The sequence below is a fragment of the Leuresthes tenuis genome, unplaced genomic scaffold (assembly GCF_036924035.1).
Source record: "Leuresthes tenuis unplaced genomic scaffold, fLeuTen1.0.hap1 SCAF_2, whole genome shotgun sequence".
Classification (NCBI taxonomy): domain Eukaryota; kingdom Metazoa; phylum Chordata; class Actinopteri; order Atheriniformes; family Atherinopsidae; genus Leuresthes; species Leuresthes tenuis.
In genome coordinates this window covers 8,369,817-8,388,078 of record NW_027325356.1, presented here as the reverse complement: position 1 = coordinate 8,388,078, position 18,262 = coordinate 8,369,817, and the positions used below count along the sequence as shown (strand labels likewise).

Here is an 18,262-nt window from a genome sequence, read left to right as displayed (position 1 = left end):
AAAGACCTTGTAGCCAGAGGCAATTCTTTCAACATCAAAAAGAAATAAGTCTCCAAACTCCTCCACCTTATGCTCATCCAAACTTTAAGAGAGATTATTTCTTCATTTTTCCAACTGGTATGGGCACCAAATTTGTAACACAAACAAACGCTCAAATATTGAAACTGTGTTGCTTTAACGCAGTGGAGTAATCATTCCCTGATGGGCTCTTTATACGCATGAGAGACATAGCCAATTGGTGTGGATATGTGCAGGCATGCTAACTAGAGATTTTTTTTGCAGAAATATATCTTGAGGGTAATGCTGTACTGTGGCTTTTTGTTCTTCGAATGCAGAACACAAAGTTTAATACAAGTACAAATGAAGAGGTAAAAGTTAAAGAGGGATGCTCTCTCTTACTGCTGTCAGTGTAGTGTGCTGCTAGCTAGTGTTGGGGAAAGAAATTATTGAATGAAATCATGATTAAGCATCAAAGAAGGAGTTTCATTTGAGTAGACAGATCATTTAAAATCTCAATTAAAAATCTCCCAAATACATTTGTAGCAGACAAGCTGCAGAAGATGGATCCTTCCACTACATCAAAGCCCCACCCTTATTCCCTGTTCAAATCAAGAAGTGAGAATAGGCTGCTAAAAGACCCCTCCCTCCTGCTAGACTCAGCACTGAATAAAAGCTCAGGCCTTCTTTGGGGAATCCAGTGTGCTCTATTATCTGCTCGCAGGGTCACAGTCAGGCCAGCAGGAGTCAACCTGCAACGTTGTGAGCCTGCAAATGTGTCAGCACGGTGCAGAGCTGCGCACCGTGTTTGGCATCGTAAGTGTTACTCCAACAGAAGGACTTTGTGTGGTAATTTTCTGGTTAGAAATGTATTGTCCTGGTGGAATATTTATGCATGTACACAAATAGATTTCTTCCAGCTGAAATGATCATGCTGAAGCTGCTCACACCTAAAAAAAAATATACCTAAAAGGATTTTAGTGGCTGACATGATAAGAATTCTGTGGCCTTTTCTATCCTTTTCTGTTGTTTTGAATTATATGAATAGATGCTTTCACTGACTTGTCCAGTTTTATCCAACCTGTATGAAGCAACAGTGTAAGATTGTACAGGGCTAAGTATCTAATGAACTTTTTCTAATCCGGTTATAGTTTCTCCACAGGAGACCCACATCACAGACTTGTAAAGACTAGTAATGTCAGATTCTCTTTGCTACGTCCTTAAGAATTACCCCTCCCATCCCTCTTTTAATTCATGACGTTTTCCACTGAGGTCAAGAAAAAAATGACCTAAGGAAAAGAGAAGAAGTCTCAGCATAAGCCTGTTGATTGGCAACTTATTTTGAGTGGCATTTCCTCTTCCTTTTTCTCTTCCCATAAATTGCTTTTCAAACAACACAAGAGCCAATAATCTTCTAGCTGCAACCTATAAAAACTTATGGTGTCAATTTTTTTATAAAGATTTGTATTATTCAGCAAGGCAGACCTGGAAGGTTTGTTCAGTGAACAGTTGCAGAGCGCTACAGAGCATCTGCTTGCAACATTTGCAGTCTAACAGGGATACTCTGGCACTTTTTTTCTTACTTTTCCCACCAAAACAAGTTCCCCTCAGACACTATATTTCACTGGCACCATGCTGCATCCCTGACTGAGTGCCAATCAGAGAGGAGATGGCCGTGGTTACTGTATGTTAGACTTGAAATGTTGATTCAACTTGATTCTTTCAAGGTTGTCGTGCCAAAAGTTTTCAGTATTGCAGTTTGAAAATATCATTATAACAGTATATGATAATGTGCATCCAAATGGTGTGATTCAGCTTAAACAGACATAAGAAGCCTGAAAGGGGAAACTAGTCTGTAGCTGCCACTGAGCATAAGCCAATAAAGTGGAACCAAAGAACTAAAATTGCCTCCAGAGAAGTAATTCTGAGTCCTGTTCACATTAGAAAATGTCAGTAAACACCAAAATGTTGCTGTTCTGCACTAGCTAAAATTTACATGCAACACGTGTAACGGCTGCTTCTATTACACACTGCAGTTACTATCATAATGAGTACCTTATCTTAACTCACAGTCTTGAGACTTATTTGCTCTTGGTGGGCTATGGTTGATTAAACAAATATGATGATGTTGTTTTATGTCAAACATGGTAGCTTTCATAAATGTTGTGATCCTAAAAAGGCCATTTTAATACAAATCTGGGGAATTTTATGGTGAATGTTAATTATATGTAAATGTGAACATATTCCACTAAATTCTGCCTAAGAGCAAAATATATTAGAATTCTAATTTGGAGATAAAACCTTAACAAGTGCACACCGTTTCCTAACTGAAACGTGTACACAAAATCCTCCATGTGCACACCAAGTTAGGGTTATTGATAAGTGAATTTATTGCCCCACTGATCAGAACCATTGTTGCCTGAATCGATTGTGTAGAACTGCAAGTAGGCGGTGATGGCAAAGTAAGAGCTTGTGCTGTTGTTCGGTCTCTCAGGTATGATATGTGCGTTTTTACGCAAGGTTGAGGCTCTTACGGCGTGGGCTGCATGGGCTTTTCTATGGGTTGCATTTACCCAACCATTGTGACAGCTTTGCCTCATTTATAAACGTCTGTCACCTAAATGTTGACCGCAAAATGTTATGGGTGCCTGTTTTATCTGGAAAGAGGAAATAAAGCATTACAATAGCCTGAGGCATCTGCGTGAATGATCTGTTTTTTGAAGGTCAGTGTTGCTATGAAATGCAGCTTTGCTCTCGAATGTGGACATTCTGTTTCTCGTCGGTCTACTTCAAACACCTCGCTGACGCCTGCCCATATTTGCAATAGAACCCAAACCACCTCCAACACACACTAATCCAGGATGCCAGTCTGATGTTTTTGGACATGGATAGCCCTCTGGGTGAAGTTGTTGGAAGGGGCAAATGGCACAAAAACATCACTTTCCCTTCACACCCTTTCCTTAGCTGCAGGCAGCTGACCCCTGTGAGGGCGCCGCCAAAGCTGGAGCTTTTGTTTTTCCTCTTATCACCCATCTCCCTTGCTTAATTGAGCCTCCCAGTTTCAATAAACTAAAAGTAGAATAGTGACTAGGATCATAGTTGGTTATGAGCACCTCGCTGCATGTGAACGTAGCAACATGAATGCTTCTCGGTGAGTCTAACCCAGGGAGGCCACTTTATTGGTGTCTGATTAACAAGACTGTTTGTTATCGAGTCTCCAAAGGGGGGTGAAGCTGCTTTCACTTCTGCAAACATCCTATTTGACCTTTTTAGACCTTTCTCAGTTGTTCAGCTCCACTCACTTTATACATGAAACGTTGATGCTGCATGTATACACACACTATCACACAAAGCTTTCTTGGAAATCAATTACTTCATTCCAGGCTTGCTCTGTTCCCCGCAGAAAGGTTGAATTGTGTTCATGTACCTCCAAGGTAATAAGATACAAAGGCTCCAGACAGAAAGCTTGATTCCAGTCCTGTGCATTGGTGGTGAAATGCTCTGGAGATGTGCAGCATCACTGGCAGTTTTGATGTGCTTGAAAGGCGAGCCCAGGAGGCCTTGCTCCCTTTTCTCAGCCAGCATGTGGAGCATGTGATGCATATGATGCAGATTTGAAATGTGGAAGGGAGAGGGTTAGTGAGTGTTTCACTGGGCATCTTCATTTGCATATATAGTCTGGGCAAGCAGATGTTGGTTTCTTGTTTGCGCATGTTTCTATAAGTGTGTGTTGCAGCATGGTATTCAAGGGAGCAAGGCAACCATACCCAAATTAACTCACCAGTGGCTCCGGGATCAAAGGGGGTACACGTGTTTGATGGTGAAGGGATGATGTATGTACACATTGAATGATTAATTATTGATGAGCCCAACCCTGTTCAGTTACAGTCCTCATTTCCAAAGTGGGGTGTTTATTTTCTCCCTGTGTTGGAATACGTAGATCTTCTGGGTTTTTCCATCTCTGTAGGCAGTCTGAGTCACCAGAGAAAGTGTTGACATTTTGCTTTATAAAGATGATGGAAAATGCGGTGTCACTACATTGTCAGCCTAACGAACCGAGGGGACTCTCCCATGTCATCATCTAAAGCTTTGTGATAAACATGCAGAGTTTTCACAGGCTGAATTTGACACCAAATCCCAATCTTTTTTTAAACAAGTAGTTTTGTGACTGTAACCCAACGGAAGTTTTGGTAAGAAATAAAGTAAAATGCAAAACAAAGTGCAAAGAAATGCTCTGGAGCAGCAGTTAAACCTGAGTCTTCCAGATGAAGCTCTTCAGGCTGAGTCCACCACCATTCCTCTGAATTCCAAATGTGGGCTTGCTTGCTGGTTAACAGGGCACATATTTGTGCACCGAGTTGCTGTGGGGTGTTCAGTTTATGACATTTTGCACATTCCCACACACTAACTTCCCCTGCTTTTTTCCCTTTTTATTTCGTGGACCCATGGGAAGGAGTGACACTTTTTTTTAGAAATGAAAACCAAATTGCAAGAGAGTAAATAGCTCAAAGTGAAAGAAATTTCATCAACCCATCCAAAACATACATCATGCACATTCCCTCTACTGCTTTATGGGTTAGGGTTAGGGTTAAAAAAAAGCAAGATAAATGTCAAATTGAACAAACTGTGCCGTTTAAGAGGAAATTGCTGGAGAGTTTCAAAGGGAATATATGGGACTAGTTGGGTTTTAGTTACCTGATAAAGAAACCATCCTGGAAACTTCCCTCCTACTAAAGCATTTAGTATCTCCATGCGGCATCCAGAAGTACCGTGGACCTCTCGGATGGGTCCCCTCATGTCACATTTTGTCTCCAGTGTTACAGGAGGCATAATTGCATCTGTTACCTACTTCAAACCTTTTCAAACAACATTTAGGGCTGAGCTCAGTTTTTGTCAGACCTACAAACTTTGTGTTGCTAAAGCTTGCAAGAATATCAGCTGAGAGTCCAGTTTTTCATTGTTCCGTACATGGCCACAGTAGATCTGACATCAAAGTTGCTTCTTTCTGTTTGGCTGACTTTAATATGTCCAATCAGGTTCCTCATCAGCTTAAGGATTGTTCCAGCAAGATACGTCAGTTACTTAAGGGTGAAGAAAAGATTAGTAGAATGTCTGTTTTAATTCATTATTTTTCTTGTCACAAACATGCACTACAAAGTAATGAGGAGGAATGCAGAGACGAGGCTGTTTCGGTGTCTGGAGAATCACTGTGACACACAAAGACTTTTTCCTCCTGTGTTATGTCAGTGAGTCAGAGCACCTTGTCAGTTTAAGCTTTTGTGAGATTCAAGTTGCTCTTTAATCTTGACTGTTTCTGATTACCACAGCAACAGGGAATGTGTGCAGTTACTGATACACTCCACCCTTCAGCAATCTGATACTTAATCTCTGTCAGCTTCCCCCTTACCAGCGATAAGGTGTCTGGATACAAAACAGAGTGCTACAAAGGTCCCATGACAAAGATAACAACTGAGTCTCTCGAATGGAATGAGCTGGGGTTTGATTATTTTACTCTTTGTTAGTGCGAGTCTCACATTTTCATAGTTGGCTTCTATTGATTGTTTCATTGCTCGTAAAGCAAGAAGATTGTTAAAAAAAAAGTGTTTATTTCCTATTGCTGTCAACGAGGTAAAGGGGAAAAAAGCTGAGGAGACGAGGGGTGGGGTGGGTGTACAGAAACAAAGCAAAACATGCCTGGTCAGAGTTTGCAGCAGTTGCTGTAAAAAGGTACCTTCTACGACGTTGTCTTATGAACTCACAGGAATAATCCAAGTGCTCTACAGTTAATTTACATTTTAATGAAAGAACATCTTTTTTTCTCTTGTCTTTGTTCTGAAGGAATCTAAAATTTCACTGTCATTACCTTCAAGCCTAGAGAAGTCCTGTTCAGTTTTACAGTCACGCGGCTTTCGCATGTTTGCATAGAATGTGACAAAGACTGACAGTTTTTCTGTGATTTATGTTGGTATTTAGGCCTATTTGAAAGTGACAGTGAGGATGCAGACAGCAAATGTAGGCGAGAAAGGGGTGTGTGTGACAAGCTGCTACTGCCTGACAGTTTTAATTGACCGTTGTCTTTGTGCAGACTTTCTGAGTACTCTGTGTATGCTATGCTTTTTGAGTATATTGCACTTTCTTGGTCTGTTCACACCCCTTTTCTCTGGCAGATAAAAGTACTGAAACAGTAATGGACCATTAGCATTGTGCTACATCTGTCTCTTAACGCTTCCATCATTACCAAACCGCATTAGACATGGAAACCAGTCCTGAGAAAATGCATTTAGCCTGGCACAGTTTGCTGAATTCCCTCTGAAAAGGTTATCTGTAGTTACAGTGCTGTGGGTGCTTCTGGCAGATATCTGCTTTCTGTAGATTTATACTCTGTTGGTAGAGGTGTGTCCTGAGCCAGAGAGGTAGACTCTCTTATCAGTGGTCTCAGAACACATGATGAAAACACCACTTGGCGTAACTTTGCAACTGCATTCAAAGAGATTAGCAACAGCGTTAGCAACAAAGATAAAAGCTATGAAGGTCTGATCAGAATATTAACACCAACAGTCTTTTTCTTTCGTCATGTATTAAGATGTATGCTCTGCTATGCATGTCTTTGTCCCAGCTGTTTTGTGTACCCAGATTTAGTATGCAGATCTAGAGTAACCTTCCTCGTTAAGTCTTAATGCCAGTAATTCATTACCTCTGGCACAGAGACTAATGACACTATTAATCAGCTATGAATAGAGCTCTGCAACGGCAGTGGGAGGCTGACACCTCCTTACTGTAACAATCCAAGGCGTGCATGTACAAGACAGATTGTCAGAGGGACATTGAAAACTGCCCAGCGTGTCAATTACCTACAACTGACAAGGTGTATGATGATGAGAACTCCTTGTAATGATGTTATTTGCCCTGCTTTTTCTGTCTCACAGTGAACATCTCACTGCAGCGTCTTTGTCTGACTTGACACTGATTTCAGGATTATTTTCACTGAAGTGAGCTGCTTCATATTGCTCTTGCTTCAAAGAGGAGAGACATCAAACCTCGAATCTCAGTGCCTTTGCTCTGACAAATATACTCTGAATTTTGGCAGTGAGTAGAGTGACCTTTTTTCTACGTATTTTTCAGAAACCATCTCTGCCCTCTAGAACCTTCCCTTCTTTTGTATCACTTCGGTTTTATCTTCTTTCCTTTTTTAGATGATTCCTCTGCAGCAAAAACAAATCCTAAAGATGAGATTGAGATGTCTTTTTGAAAATATCTGGACATACCTATTTCAAGTCTTGGCTTTCCCACAGTTTTATTCGTCTGCGTCGTCTGGCTGAACTCCAGATGCTGCAGAACTATGTGCCCCTTCAGGATAAAAATCTGTTCTCTAGGTTTATAAACCCTGTCCCTGGATTCATTTTCGGTGTACTCACAGTTCTGCTGTCAGCACCCACAGATTTGTAAACATCCAGCACATGGGCATGAAATGACGCATTTCAACTTCATACGAAGCTTAGCTTAGAATAAAGCTTTAAATCTACCTTAAATCTGGATGAGTTTGACTTGGAAGATGCTGTCACCCTTCGAAATGCTTGATTCCTTGTTCGCATAAGGGGGAAATCATGTGCTGTTGGTGTGTGTGGCGTTCAAATCTGCAAATCTGAGAGCATGGAATGGAAACTGAAAGTATAGATGGTGATCATCACAAAGAAACTAATTCGGCACAAATGGGATGCTGCCCAACTTCAGAGTTTAGTAGTTTTAAACTTTTTAAAAAGTGTCATTCATTCCCAACTTTGTGTCAGCCAAGTTTCCAGTTGTACTTATGAGCTGGACCACAGCTTGCCGTCGTCAAGGAGGGTCCTTCTGGTTATTGAGAAAAGGGACATATATCTTATGCATTTTAACCTTCCAGTGGATTTCATTAGTTTGTAACTGAAGCTATGGCACAGTTAGCATGCACGGAGGATGTCTTAATTGTAAATAGAATTATTTTCCTTATGCAAAACAATTTTTACAGACCCATAGAGTTAATAGAAACCTTGCCTCAAGCACATTTATGCAACTTGAATTTTATTTGTAGTCAACATCTACTCTGGATTTTGTCTTAATTATATCTTGTTTTCATGCTAAATGTAATATTGAATAACGAATATATTTAAATAAATTAGCTAATAATGATTCATTATTCACAGTCTCAGGGCCCTCTTGCAGAAGCTGTCCAGTTTTAGGGAACATTTTATCTTGGAAAGACTGAAGTGGTAAAGCTAACCTTTCGGTGAATTCTTACTTCCTTAAGTAGAGCTGTGTATGAAATATGTGTCTGGATCGAATTCTCACATTTTGTCTACGCAGGAAGCACTTCCTTGTCTACAAACAGGCTTCAAGCTTTTGTTTATTCTGGGAAGCTGGTTCGACTGTGTATGTATTGCTTTCTAAATGAGGATAATTATTCAGCATCTGGTAATCATCTGGTAATTTACGCTGCAGTCAGAAGGTATTAGGATGATAATGCATTTTGCATTGTTGTTGGCTCTTTTCCAGCAAACTGGATTTGAAATGAAACAGTGGCTCTGAGGCTTGAGTGCTGACTTTCAGCTCGAAGGTTGTTTGAGGTCGTCGTCATCCTCAGACATTATTGATGAAGAGTAATGGGCTGCTTGTTTTATTTCTCCCATATTTGGGCATTATCCAAATCGCAGAGATAAGGCAACCGATATTTTAGACAAATTAATGGAACATATGTATAGTTATAGTTGGATATGGAGCCAAATATTTTGTATTATTTACTTTGTGCTTGCTTTTTGTTTGTTTTTTCAAATTGGGAAACGGATGTTCTGATTCCTGCCTCGTCCATATGGATGTTAACAGCCTGAAATGACTGCCTCCGCATTATGAGCTTTGTTTTATTTCACATACAAGGTGTCTGCACACAGAGTCAGAACAACTGAAAATGTGCAGAAGGTGGCTTGCTTCACACACACAGACCACATAACCTGACTAAAACTAAAGCTCCTGCATTGATCTTCTCAGTAACTATGTACAGCAATTGTGTGTGAAATAGATTATTTCAAATTGGTTCATTCACAGAAGCCTGTGAAATCTGAGAATTTGGCAGGTAAACAAAACTTGAAAATATATTTGCAGTTTGTCCGTATGCGATGACAGACAAATATGCCAACAGCCGCTTTGCATTTCATCACTTATGCTTTACATAGATCTAAATCGGAAAACATTTATGTAAATTATTTTATAAATGCACAGTTTGACCCGTAGACAAGCCGTGCTCCTTTAATTTATTTCGGCTTTGCCCTCCAGTTAATTTCCCCAACTTTCAAACAAAATGGAAATGTCATTCAGACTGGCATTTTTTCCATATGGTTTTGTTTTGCTCACTTGCCAGGCAAATGGAAAGTAGATCTCACTGACTGACCGCAGATTGTTCTTCCAAAAACAAGGAGAGCAAAAGGAAAAAGAAAAACACCAAATGAAATCACAAACATTTCTGTGGCTAGGCTGTGGAATGCGACGGTAAAAGTGTTTAAACACCATCATCTAGAGCCTTAGTTGACAGTAAATAGACTTCAGATTCAATGTCTTGTGGGGAGGGTTTTGTTAGTCGTGACTTGTGTGACTGTCTCGCATAAAATGTGACGGTTTTCTTGTTTGCATTCAAGAGGCTACAAGGTCACTTTGTCCCTGTCAAAACAAAGTCTACCTCTGTTTGCTGCTGAATGTTGCTCCAGTTTTAAGTTAGTGGAAATGTCACATAACATGCAAACCAATCATTTTAACTCACAAATGATTGGCTTGAAAGCCGTTTATCTTAAAGTTAAATGTATGATGATGTTTTGCTCCCACTACCTTTACATTAGAGAGCTGTGTGTAGATCTGCATGTTTAGTCCCCCTTGTATTGTGCTTTTGTGAGTGCAGTAGAAGTGTTTTATTTCTGTGGTTCCTTGTCACACCAAGTCCTTTTTGTTATGTTGTTATTTTGTTTTTCTTCTTTTTTTGTTTCCTTCCTTTCTTTCGTTTCACTGTCATTTCCATTTCAACTCCTCTCCTCTCCTCAACCTGTCCATTTGGATGCAACTCTTCTCTCAACCCTCCCTCCCACCAATGCTGCTGCTGCCCCTTCCTCCCTCTTATCTCCCTGTCCTCCTCCCAACCCAAAGACGTAGCCCTACCCTCCTTCCCTCCCCCTTCACTGACTCCTAACACTACTGACCATGTAACACCAGGCTCCGGAGGTGTAGGCAGCCCAGCAGGGCCCACTCCCTCTGCCCCCCGAGATGTCGTGGCATCGCTTGTCTCCACCCGCTTCATCAAGCTGACCTGGCGCCAACCGGCTGAGCCGCATGGAGACGAGTTAACCTACTCTGTTTTTTACAGCCAGGAAGGCAACAGCAGGTTAGGCACACACTATGCTTTTGGGTAGTAATGCATGTATTACTGCCAGCATGAGCAGGGTCCTAATATGCATATTAGTCTTCAAAGACTATCCAAGCACTCTGAGAATATTTAATTAAAGCAGTTAAAGCACTTATAGCAGCAGGCATTTATTAGAAAACAAAAACTTACTCAAAGGACTACTTTCTAGCACTGCGGTATAAACAAAAACTCGAATGCTGTAATTAAATTTTTGTTAAGTGGCTTTTGTGATAAATTCTCCCCACTGTCGTGAGTTGAGGACTTACTGCATTTGACTGAGAAGATAATTTAAGAAGCAGAAAGGATTTTCCACAAGTTCTCCGTTTTATGTTTTCACTGCAAAATAGCTTGAAGGAATTTTCCGAGAAGGCCTGACACAGTAGTTTCTAACTCTATTCTACAACAAGGGATGAAAATGCAAATGTTATTGTACTTTATATGTAAAAGCAGCGATTGGATTAACACTGCACAGACAAACCAGACATTTATCAAGAAAAAAGCCAAACAAGTGAGACTACAGCTGCTCAAATGTGAAGTTCGGTTTCTTGTCTATTTTCAGTTACAGTGTATTGGTTTTCTTTCCATCTATCTCCTTCTGGATCAACAAAACAAGTTATTTAAATGTTTCAATGTGCTGTTTTCAATACATTCAATACATATAGAGAACAGCCAGTGCGTCTTAACTTGTGGTTTTCATTATTTTATAAAAAAACAAACCACCCAGCAACCAGCAATTTGAAAATTCTTAATATAAAAAAACAAATGCCCACATAAACTTTTCAGACTGTTCTTATTTCTCTGATTCGTGCCTCCTCATCACCTCTTTTGGCCGTCCTGCACCTTGACCCAGAAAATGATCTAAAAATTATCTGGAAGCATTTCTCAATTGCTATGATGCATGTGTAGGAGAGATACGACAGAAAAAAGGAGGCGCATCCTTTGTGAAAGACTTTTCATGTGGAAAGTAAATATATGCTTCGTCACCCACACTAATAATGCTGATTTGATGGAGACAGTAAAAGGCTCCAAAGCAACAACGTCTCATTTTGCCTGTGGCCTCAGCTGCTCTCTGTTTCCTTCCTCGTTCTCATCCAGTTGCATCCCATATGGGACAAAGATATGAAGAGAGAAATTTAAGATGTACGAATTCTGAAAATGAGATGAGGGGAAGAACCGGTGAGTTGAAAAGGCTCTGCCCCAAAATGTTCATCAAGAGAATAAAAACAATAAAATCTAGTTCAAAAGTTTACATAGATCACAAACATAGATGTAAATAATTGATGATTATGGTGTCATATTTGCTCTTTATCAGTCTGGGACACTGGTTTGCCTCAAACCATGTAAATGCATGCATAACCCTGCTGTTCAGGTGCCTCACTGGGTGATGCGTGCATGGATGTTCATATTTATTTTTTCTGTTTAATACTTCTATTTAATAAACTCACATATTATGTCAGCTCTTAATACATTAAAATTCAGCAGATGTCCTTCATCTTGTAATTTGGCCTTTGGTGATGTTGAGCCAAAAACCTGAACCCCAGCTTTACCCTACAATTATAACACTAAACATTATTTAAGAAGTAATTCCAACCAATCTAAATTTAACAAATGTGTGTAACACATAAATGGCATTTAAATAATTGAATATGTTTTGCTTGTTTGTGTGTGTCCACATCAGGGAGCGGATTGTAAATACCAGCCGTCCAGGGGAGATGCAAGTCACCATCCAGAACCTCATGCCAGACACCATATATCGCTTCAGGGTCGTGGCACACAACAGCAACGGGCAGGGCGAGAGCTCTGCAGCGCTCAAAGTGGCCACCCAGGCTGAAGGTAACACACACACTGTTCATTTATGTGTTCTCAGTAAACAGCACACATAAACAGCCAGCTTGTTGGAAAAGTCCTCACGCGGGCGCACTGAGGCAAACGGGACGCAGTCAAAAGATGTGCAAATAAACACTCACACTAACAAATATTCACTCTCATACAGCACACGCTCGCTTCAAACGGACACCTCATCTCCGCTCCCCATGCAGGCACACAGAGGAGGCTGTGTAGTGCTGCGTGTTGATGAAGACCACCCAACTGCAGACCAGAGAAATGCAACCTTTTCCTCCTATGAGCCACTTTTTGTTTACTCCTCAACATGTACTATAAGCCTTCTGTGTGTTTTGCTTCCAACCATACCTACCTGAGTGAGGAATGGTAAAAATTAGTATTCCAGACTTTCCCCATCCAGTCTTGACAGAGGTGCCACAGAGGCTCATTAAGATGTTTTGACTGGAGGACATATGTGAATTACTTTGGGGAAAAGAGACAAAGTGGCTTTCTTTTTCTTGTTTTGGGTGTGTAAGCCTTCCAGTGGCTGCTGCTCCAAATCCCTCAGTTTCACCTATATTTCAGAGTGCTGTGCAGGGGATTCCCCAGCACAGTGTCAGACTGTGGATATCCCTCTCCTCCTGGCTGAGCTACAGCTCCGTCACTGTCGCTTTGTAGGTCAGCTGCTGTTTTTCTACCTGTGTCCTTGGTTTGAGGGCAGACGGATCCACACACACACAAATGCACTAACTACACTCCAATCCTTTCCAGCAGGAGCTGAGCCACCCATGGGGATAGCTGTGAGGGCGGCTGTACTTGTGCAGTATATCTTTGTTGTGTGTGTGTACTTTTAGTGTGAGGACATGCTATGAGTTGGAGCTTAAACTGTTGACCTGCATCTGAGTGCCAGGCATGTGCACACAATGCTGCCCTGTATCACTTCTCCACAGAGACTGGCTTAATATGCTTGTGTGTATACACAAACACAGGCACACACACAGCATCCACGCACACTGACAAATGTGAGCTTCTTTCTTCTGACAGGAACACCTGCAGCTAAAGGTTACAAAATACCTTCAGGACAGTTATACTGTATGTTTGCCCGATGGCAAGTGCTTCAACGTCAGAATCATTGTTTTGAAGAATCACCGGATGAAATTGAATATGAATTGTTTGATTTTTTTTGTGCTCTTCAAGACAAAAAGAAATTACACATATTGTTGTCAGTTATGACTCCAAAAGAAGTGGCCCTGTCTTACTTTGTGAAAGAGTTTCAGAGATGGCTGTGGTAGCGATCCAAGATGATCTGGGACAAAATACTGGCACAGTTTGTAAAACAAATAAACCACAGTAGATATAGGTAAATTGCCCAATTTAAAAGGTGTATTTCAACCAAAAGCAACCAGAACATAATTGGCCCTTGTCTTGGAGCTTAAAGACTACTTCATCTCTGGGTCTGTTGCATTTTCATGGAGCTCTTAGGTACAGGGTAGATTAGGCAAATAAAGTAATTTGGGGTGAATTGCTTCTCTGTGACACTTTGCACGCTGCTCACGCAGCAGCTTACCAAGCAAATCATGAAGTGGGCCTCAGTTCCATTCACTTTATTTTCCACATTTCCACAAGTTGTTTGTTTACTTTTGGGGCTCAGAATGTACCCACTGTGAAACAATCAGAGATGAATGTATTACTGTTCAGGTTCACTAATTTGCCTTAAAGTCAAGTCAAGTCAAATTTATTAGTGTAGCACATTTCATGTACAAAACATTTCAAAGTGCTTTACATAAGATAAAAGCATTGCAACCGGGAGTAGAAGAAGCATTAAAAATACATAAAAGAATATAAAGAGAAATAAAGCAAATAGAATAATTAAAGTGAATTAAAATTATTAAAGCCATTGTATTACACACTTTGTCTATTTTTTTACTAATATGATGCAAGACAATGAAGTGGCTTCCTCACTGAATAGAAGTTAGAGGCAAGAAGTGTACGAATCCAAGATGGATTGTGATTTTATTTATTTTTTGTTGAAGCACATTTTCTTTTTTTTTAAATCACATTAACAAGAAAATCATCATAATGAAGCTGAACCTTCCTCTCTGCGTGTCTTGAGAAATACAGAGGGCTGAGCTACAAACGGTCAAGAATACTCAGAAGGAAATGCCAAACTAAGTGACTTTCTCCAAACATGCAAGAAAATGTTGACCATATTGTTTGTAATTTGAGAAGAAAAAAAGCCTAATCTCCTGTTTTATATATATTTAATTTTTCCAGTACAAGTGCCAGGCCCCGCTCCGAACCTGCAGGCGGTGTCGAACACACCAACCTCGGCCTCTCTCAGCTGGGACAAACCCGTCACTGGCAACGGAGAGATCCTCACCTACAAGTTGTACTACACAGACAAAAGCGCCGATAACGAACAGGTACGATATTCTCTTCACACAGCAGAAATATTCAACAAGTCATTAAACATTGAAAAGTTTTCGGATACATCTTTGCTTAGATAGGAGTCAGTAGCTCCTGAAGGAAAAAGTGTTGTTTTGTACTTTCGAGTAATCTGACTCTTATTATCCATCAGACATCTTACTTAAATCTTATCTATAGATTACATCACAAACAGCTGAACATTTCAAAAGACCTGTCGAATTTGACATAAATCAGATGAACGGCTGTTGAGATGGGCCAAACAGAGAGATTAATCTAGATGGAAGTGAAAACAAATTATCCAGAGAAATACAGTCACCAGATGAATCAAGCTTTGAGGTTAACATTTTCTGAATAGAGGCGATTGATAGATGATTCCAACTCAGCCATCACATGTTTAATATTTCTGGCTTCACGGTGTTTTCCATACCCCAACTTTGAAGAGAAACATGCAGTCTGTGTATCATTACTCACACTTTCACAATTAAAACACTGTCTGTAGTTGATACTTGATTTGTGCAGGGTCACGACAAGTACGTCTGGATCATTTGACAAGCATCCTTGCATTAATTTTTCTTTGGATTCTTAATAAATCATCAAACAAATAAGCATCTGTTGTAATAAGAGAGACACGCAAGCAGATGTGATGCACTCAGTTCTTCTCTGCAGGACTAACTCTATTCTTAGAGTGGAATATAGCTGCTTAGATACTGAGTCGAGCCCCAGAAGTAGCATTGTGCAAGCCATTGAGGCATTAAAAAGCCTTTAATATGATAATGGATGAAACGTCAGCCAGCGCACTGAGTAATGATGCCTCAGTTCCCTGGAGAAGAGACTCAGTGATGAGGTGGAGGAGGCAGTAGATGAAGAAAGGTGAGAAAAGAGGGATGGAAGAGGTGAATGAAACAGATGAAGTTGGAAAGATGCAGTGCTGAAAGGACATGAAATATTAAAGGGCAAAGGGATGTCATGTCTTGCATGCTCACGGATGATGTGGTCACAGGTGATCGTCTGAGGTCAGAGTTTGGGATTGGACTGCTGTGGAAGCAAGATTAGATTTTCTCAAAGTCTCTGCTTTTTATTAAAAAATGTCACAAGCAAAGAGCTGAATTCAAATCGACCTGAAGTAATTGGGCGTGTGGCAGCGTGCCCAATTTGTAAAGCAAAAAGTCCTCATCACAGAAAGCACGATTTGCGTCTCAGCGGAAAATGACATTTTTACAAGTGAGTTACAAACAGAAATGTTGCCGTGATTAACTGATGAAAGAATCTCATTCTGCAGCATGTTAGTATTGACGGTGTCTTATTTGTGTTCTCATCTTAAAGTCTGCATTCATCAGGGTGCTGTCAGGAGTGAAAAGTGGAGGTGATCGTTAAGGAGGAAGCATCTACTTTTCACACAAGCTTCACAACATACTTCTCATATTTACACAGAGTTGTCAGTGAGCACATTCACTGGTTTCCAGACTTTGATTGGTGCAGTCACACAACAGTTCAGGATTTTTCAAACATTTTTTTTAAAGTGACTCACAAATTACATATGTGTCATTTCAGGATGTTGACATAGACGCTCAGTCCTACACTATGACTGAGCTGAAGAAGAACACAGAGTACAGCTTCCGTGTGGTGGCCATCAACAAGCACGGTCCAGGTGTCTCCACGGAGGACATAATCGTCCGCACCTTGTCTGACGGTCAGTTAACTGATTATATTGAAATCTACCAAAGCATCCTGTAATGTGTTTTGTGTCACTGAAAACAAAAACATGTGATGCTATTCTGGGGAAGAGAGTTCATGGTAACCGAGGCAGTTACAACCTAACTTCATCTTCTGTTAGCAACTTGCTTAGAATACATGCAAAATGAGAGCTGATCTTTTTGAAACTTTGCCCTAATTTCCCTGCAGTATTACTCTGCAGTATTACTCTGCAGATTACTCTGCCGATTTATACGACAACATTGTTTACGTTACTTAAAAGTGTCAGGCAGTCGCTAGCTCTTAGAGCAGCACTTAAAACAGAAATCAGCATCAGGTAAGTAGCAATACGCTCGCTTAGTTTAATTTAGATTGAATAAACAGCATTAGAGCAACAGAAATTAGTCACATTTATTTGTTTTTTCCTTAATCCATACTAAACTGATATGCTTCTCCATCCTGACAAAGTTAATTCCTGACAAATTTCCACACACAATTTAGTTGTTCATGTTATGATCCGCTGCTCTCGTTGGGCCTGCCATTAAAGGGGTGATGAAATATTTTGTAGTTTTTTTGGTTCTTGAGAGTTCAGGATAATGATGTTTCACATTTCTTTTATGTTTTTATTATTTTGTGTATTTTTATTTCTGCTGACCTGAGCGGGTACTTGAGAAACCTGTGTTTCTTTTTCCTGATTAGATATAATTAATCAGGAATGTAATGAATTATTAAATATTAATGATATGATTTCTTAAGATTCGAGAAAAAAAGTGGAAGAACTCCCACATATTAAATGATCTTTCTTGCGTTTTAATTGTGATTTAGCTGTGGATGAAGGTGACTGATGATTTAATTGACTAAAGATTAAGATAACTAATGTCTCTTAAATGATTCATTTGCTATTCTTTTCTCGATTTGTCAACAAATCGTTGGACCTTTAGAATACACCTTAAGTATTTTCCCAGAAGCCAAAGATTATAGAGGCCTGAATAAGAGAACATTTGGTTTTTTTTTTTTCTTGAGAATAATTTTTCAGTCTGAATACACCCTAAGATTTCTGTGAATTTATTTATTTTTGTCTGTTTTCTCTACAGTTCCAAGCGCTCCTCCTCAAAACCTCACTCTGGAAGTGCAGAACTCGAAGGTAAGTGTAAGCTGAAGGAGCTTTAACACAAAATGACCTCTCAGATGCTGCACAGGCAACAATTGTTGAACAGCAAACACAAACACACCTAAAATGCGTGTTTCCGGACTGTCTGGTGTTCAACATATGTAGCTGCCTTAGCACATCCACGCCGACTCGCTCGTGTACACACAGACACAGCTGAATAGATTTGTAGCCTGCAGGTCTAAGGCTGTTTTTGCTCCATGTGATTAGCTACATCAGAGGCCTGTAGCCCCAGCTGGTTAAGAGGGTGTGTGAACCCTCATTGATCTTCTCATCGGCAGGAGACTTGCCTGTCAGAAGGTTTTATCCTGTGTCAGTCCAGCTCTGTAGTAGAATGTGGCGTAGAAGCCAATAGCTTAAACTTAAATGAACAAAGAGAGGGGTCAGCTAAAATTTTCCCTGTGGTCAGAATGATCGGGTCATTCACATCTCAACACAAGTGCTGATGTCCAGTTGCTTCATTTTGAGACATTTATTCAAAGGAGAAGGTTCAACAGTTTGCTTTTTACCCTAATTGGTTAATTTTACACAGATATCTGGATTTCTTTTGACTGAAAATGGTAAAGCTAGTAGTTAAGCTGGAACTTACAGTTATTTAATACTTTGCAACCCTGTTAACAGAAATGTCACCCTACTGGTTGACAAGTGTAACAGAATGACAGAATCAAGTAACAGAATGAATAGATTTACTTGTTTTAGATTGGATTTCTTGTTGTCTCTCATCTCTTTTAAGGCTTGTTGTT

The 18,262-nt window shown here is 40.1% G+C and overlaps 1 protein-coding gene across 11 annotated transcripts in view; it reads left to right on the top strand.

The window, feature by feature from the left end:
- neo1a (neogenin 1a) overlaps positions 1-18,262 on the top strand; it is a 158,631-nt gene that overhangs the window by 111,717 nt on the left and 28,652 nt on the right. For 10 of the 11 annotated variants that reach the window (XM_072380086.1, XM_072380080.1, XM_072380083.1 and 7 more), the window contains exons 8-12: positions 10,156-10,390; positions 12,090-12,244; positions 14,507-14,655; positions 16,211-16,349; positions 17,446-17,495. In XM_072380086.1, coding sequence (XP_072236187.1) covers positions 10,156-10,390; positions 12,090-12,244; positions 14,507-14,655; positions 16,211-16,349; positions 17,446-17,495 — 728 coding nt within the window. The remainder of the gene's footprint in view (positions 1-10,155; positions 10,391-12,089; positions 12,245-14,506; positions 14,656-16,210; positions 16,350-17,445; positions 17,496-18,262) is intronic. The other variant, XM_072380082.1, reaches the window with a different exon arrangement.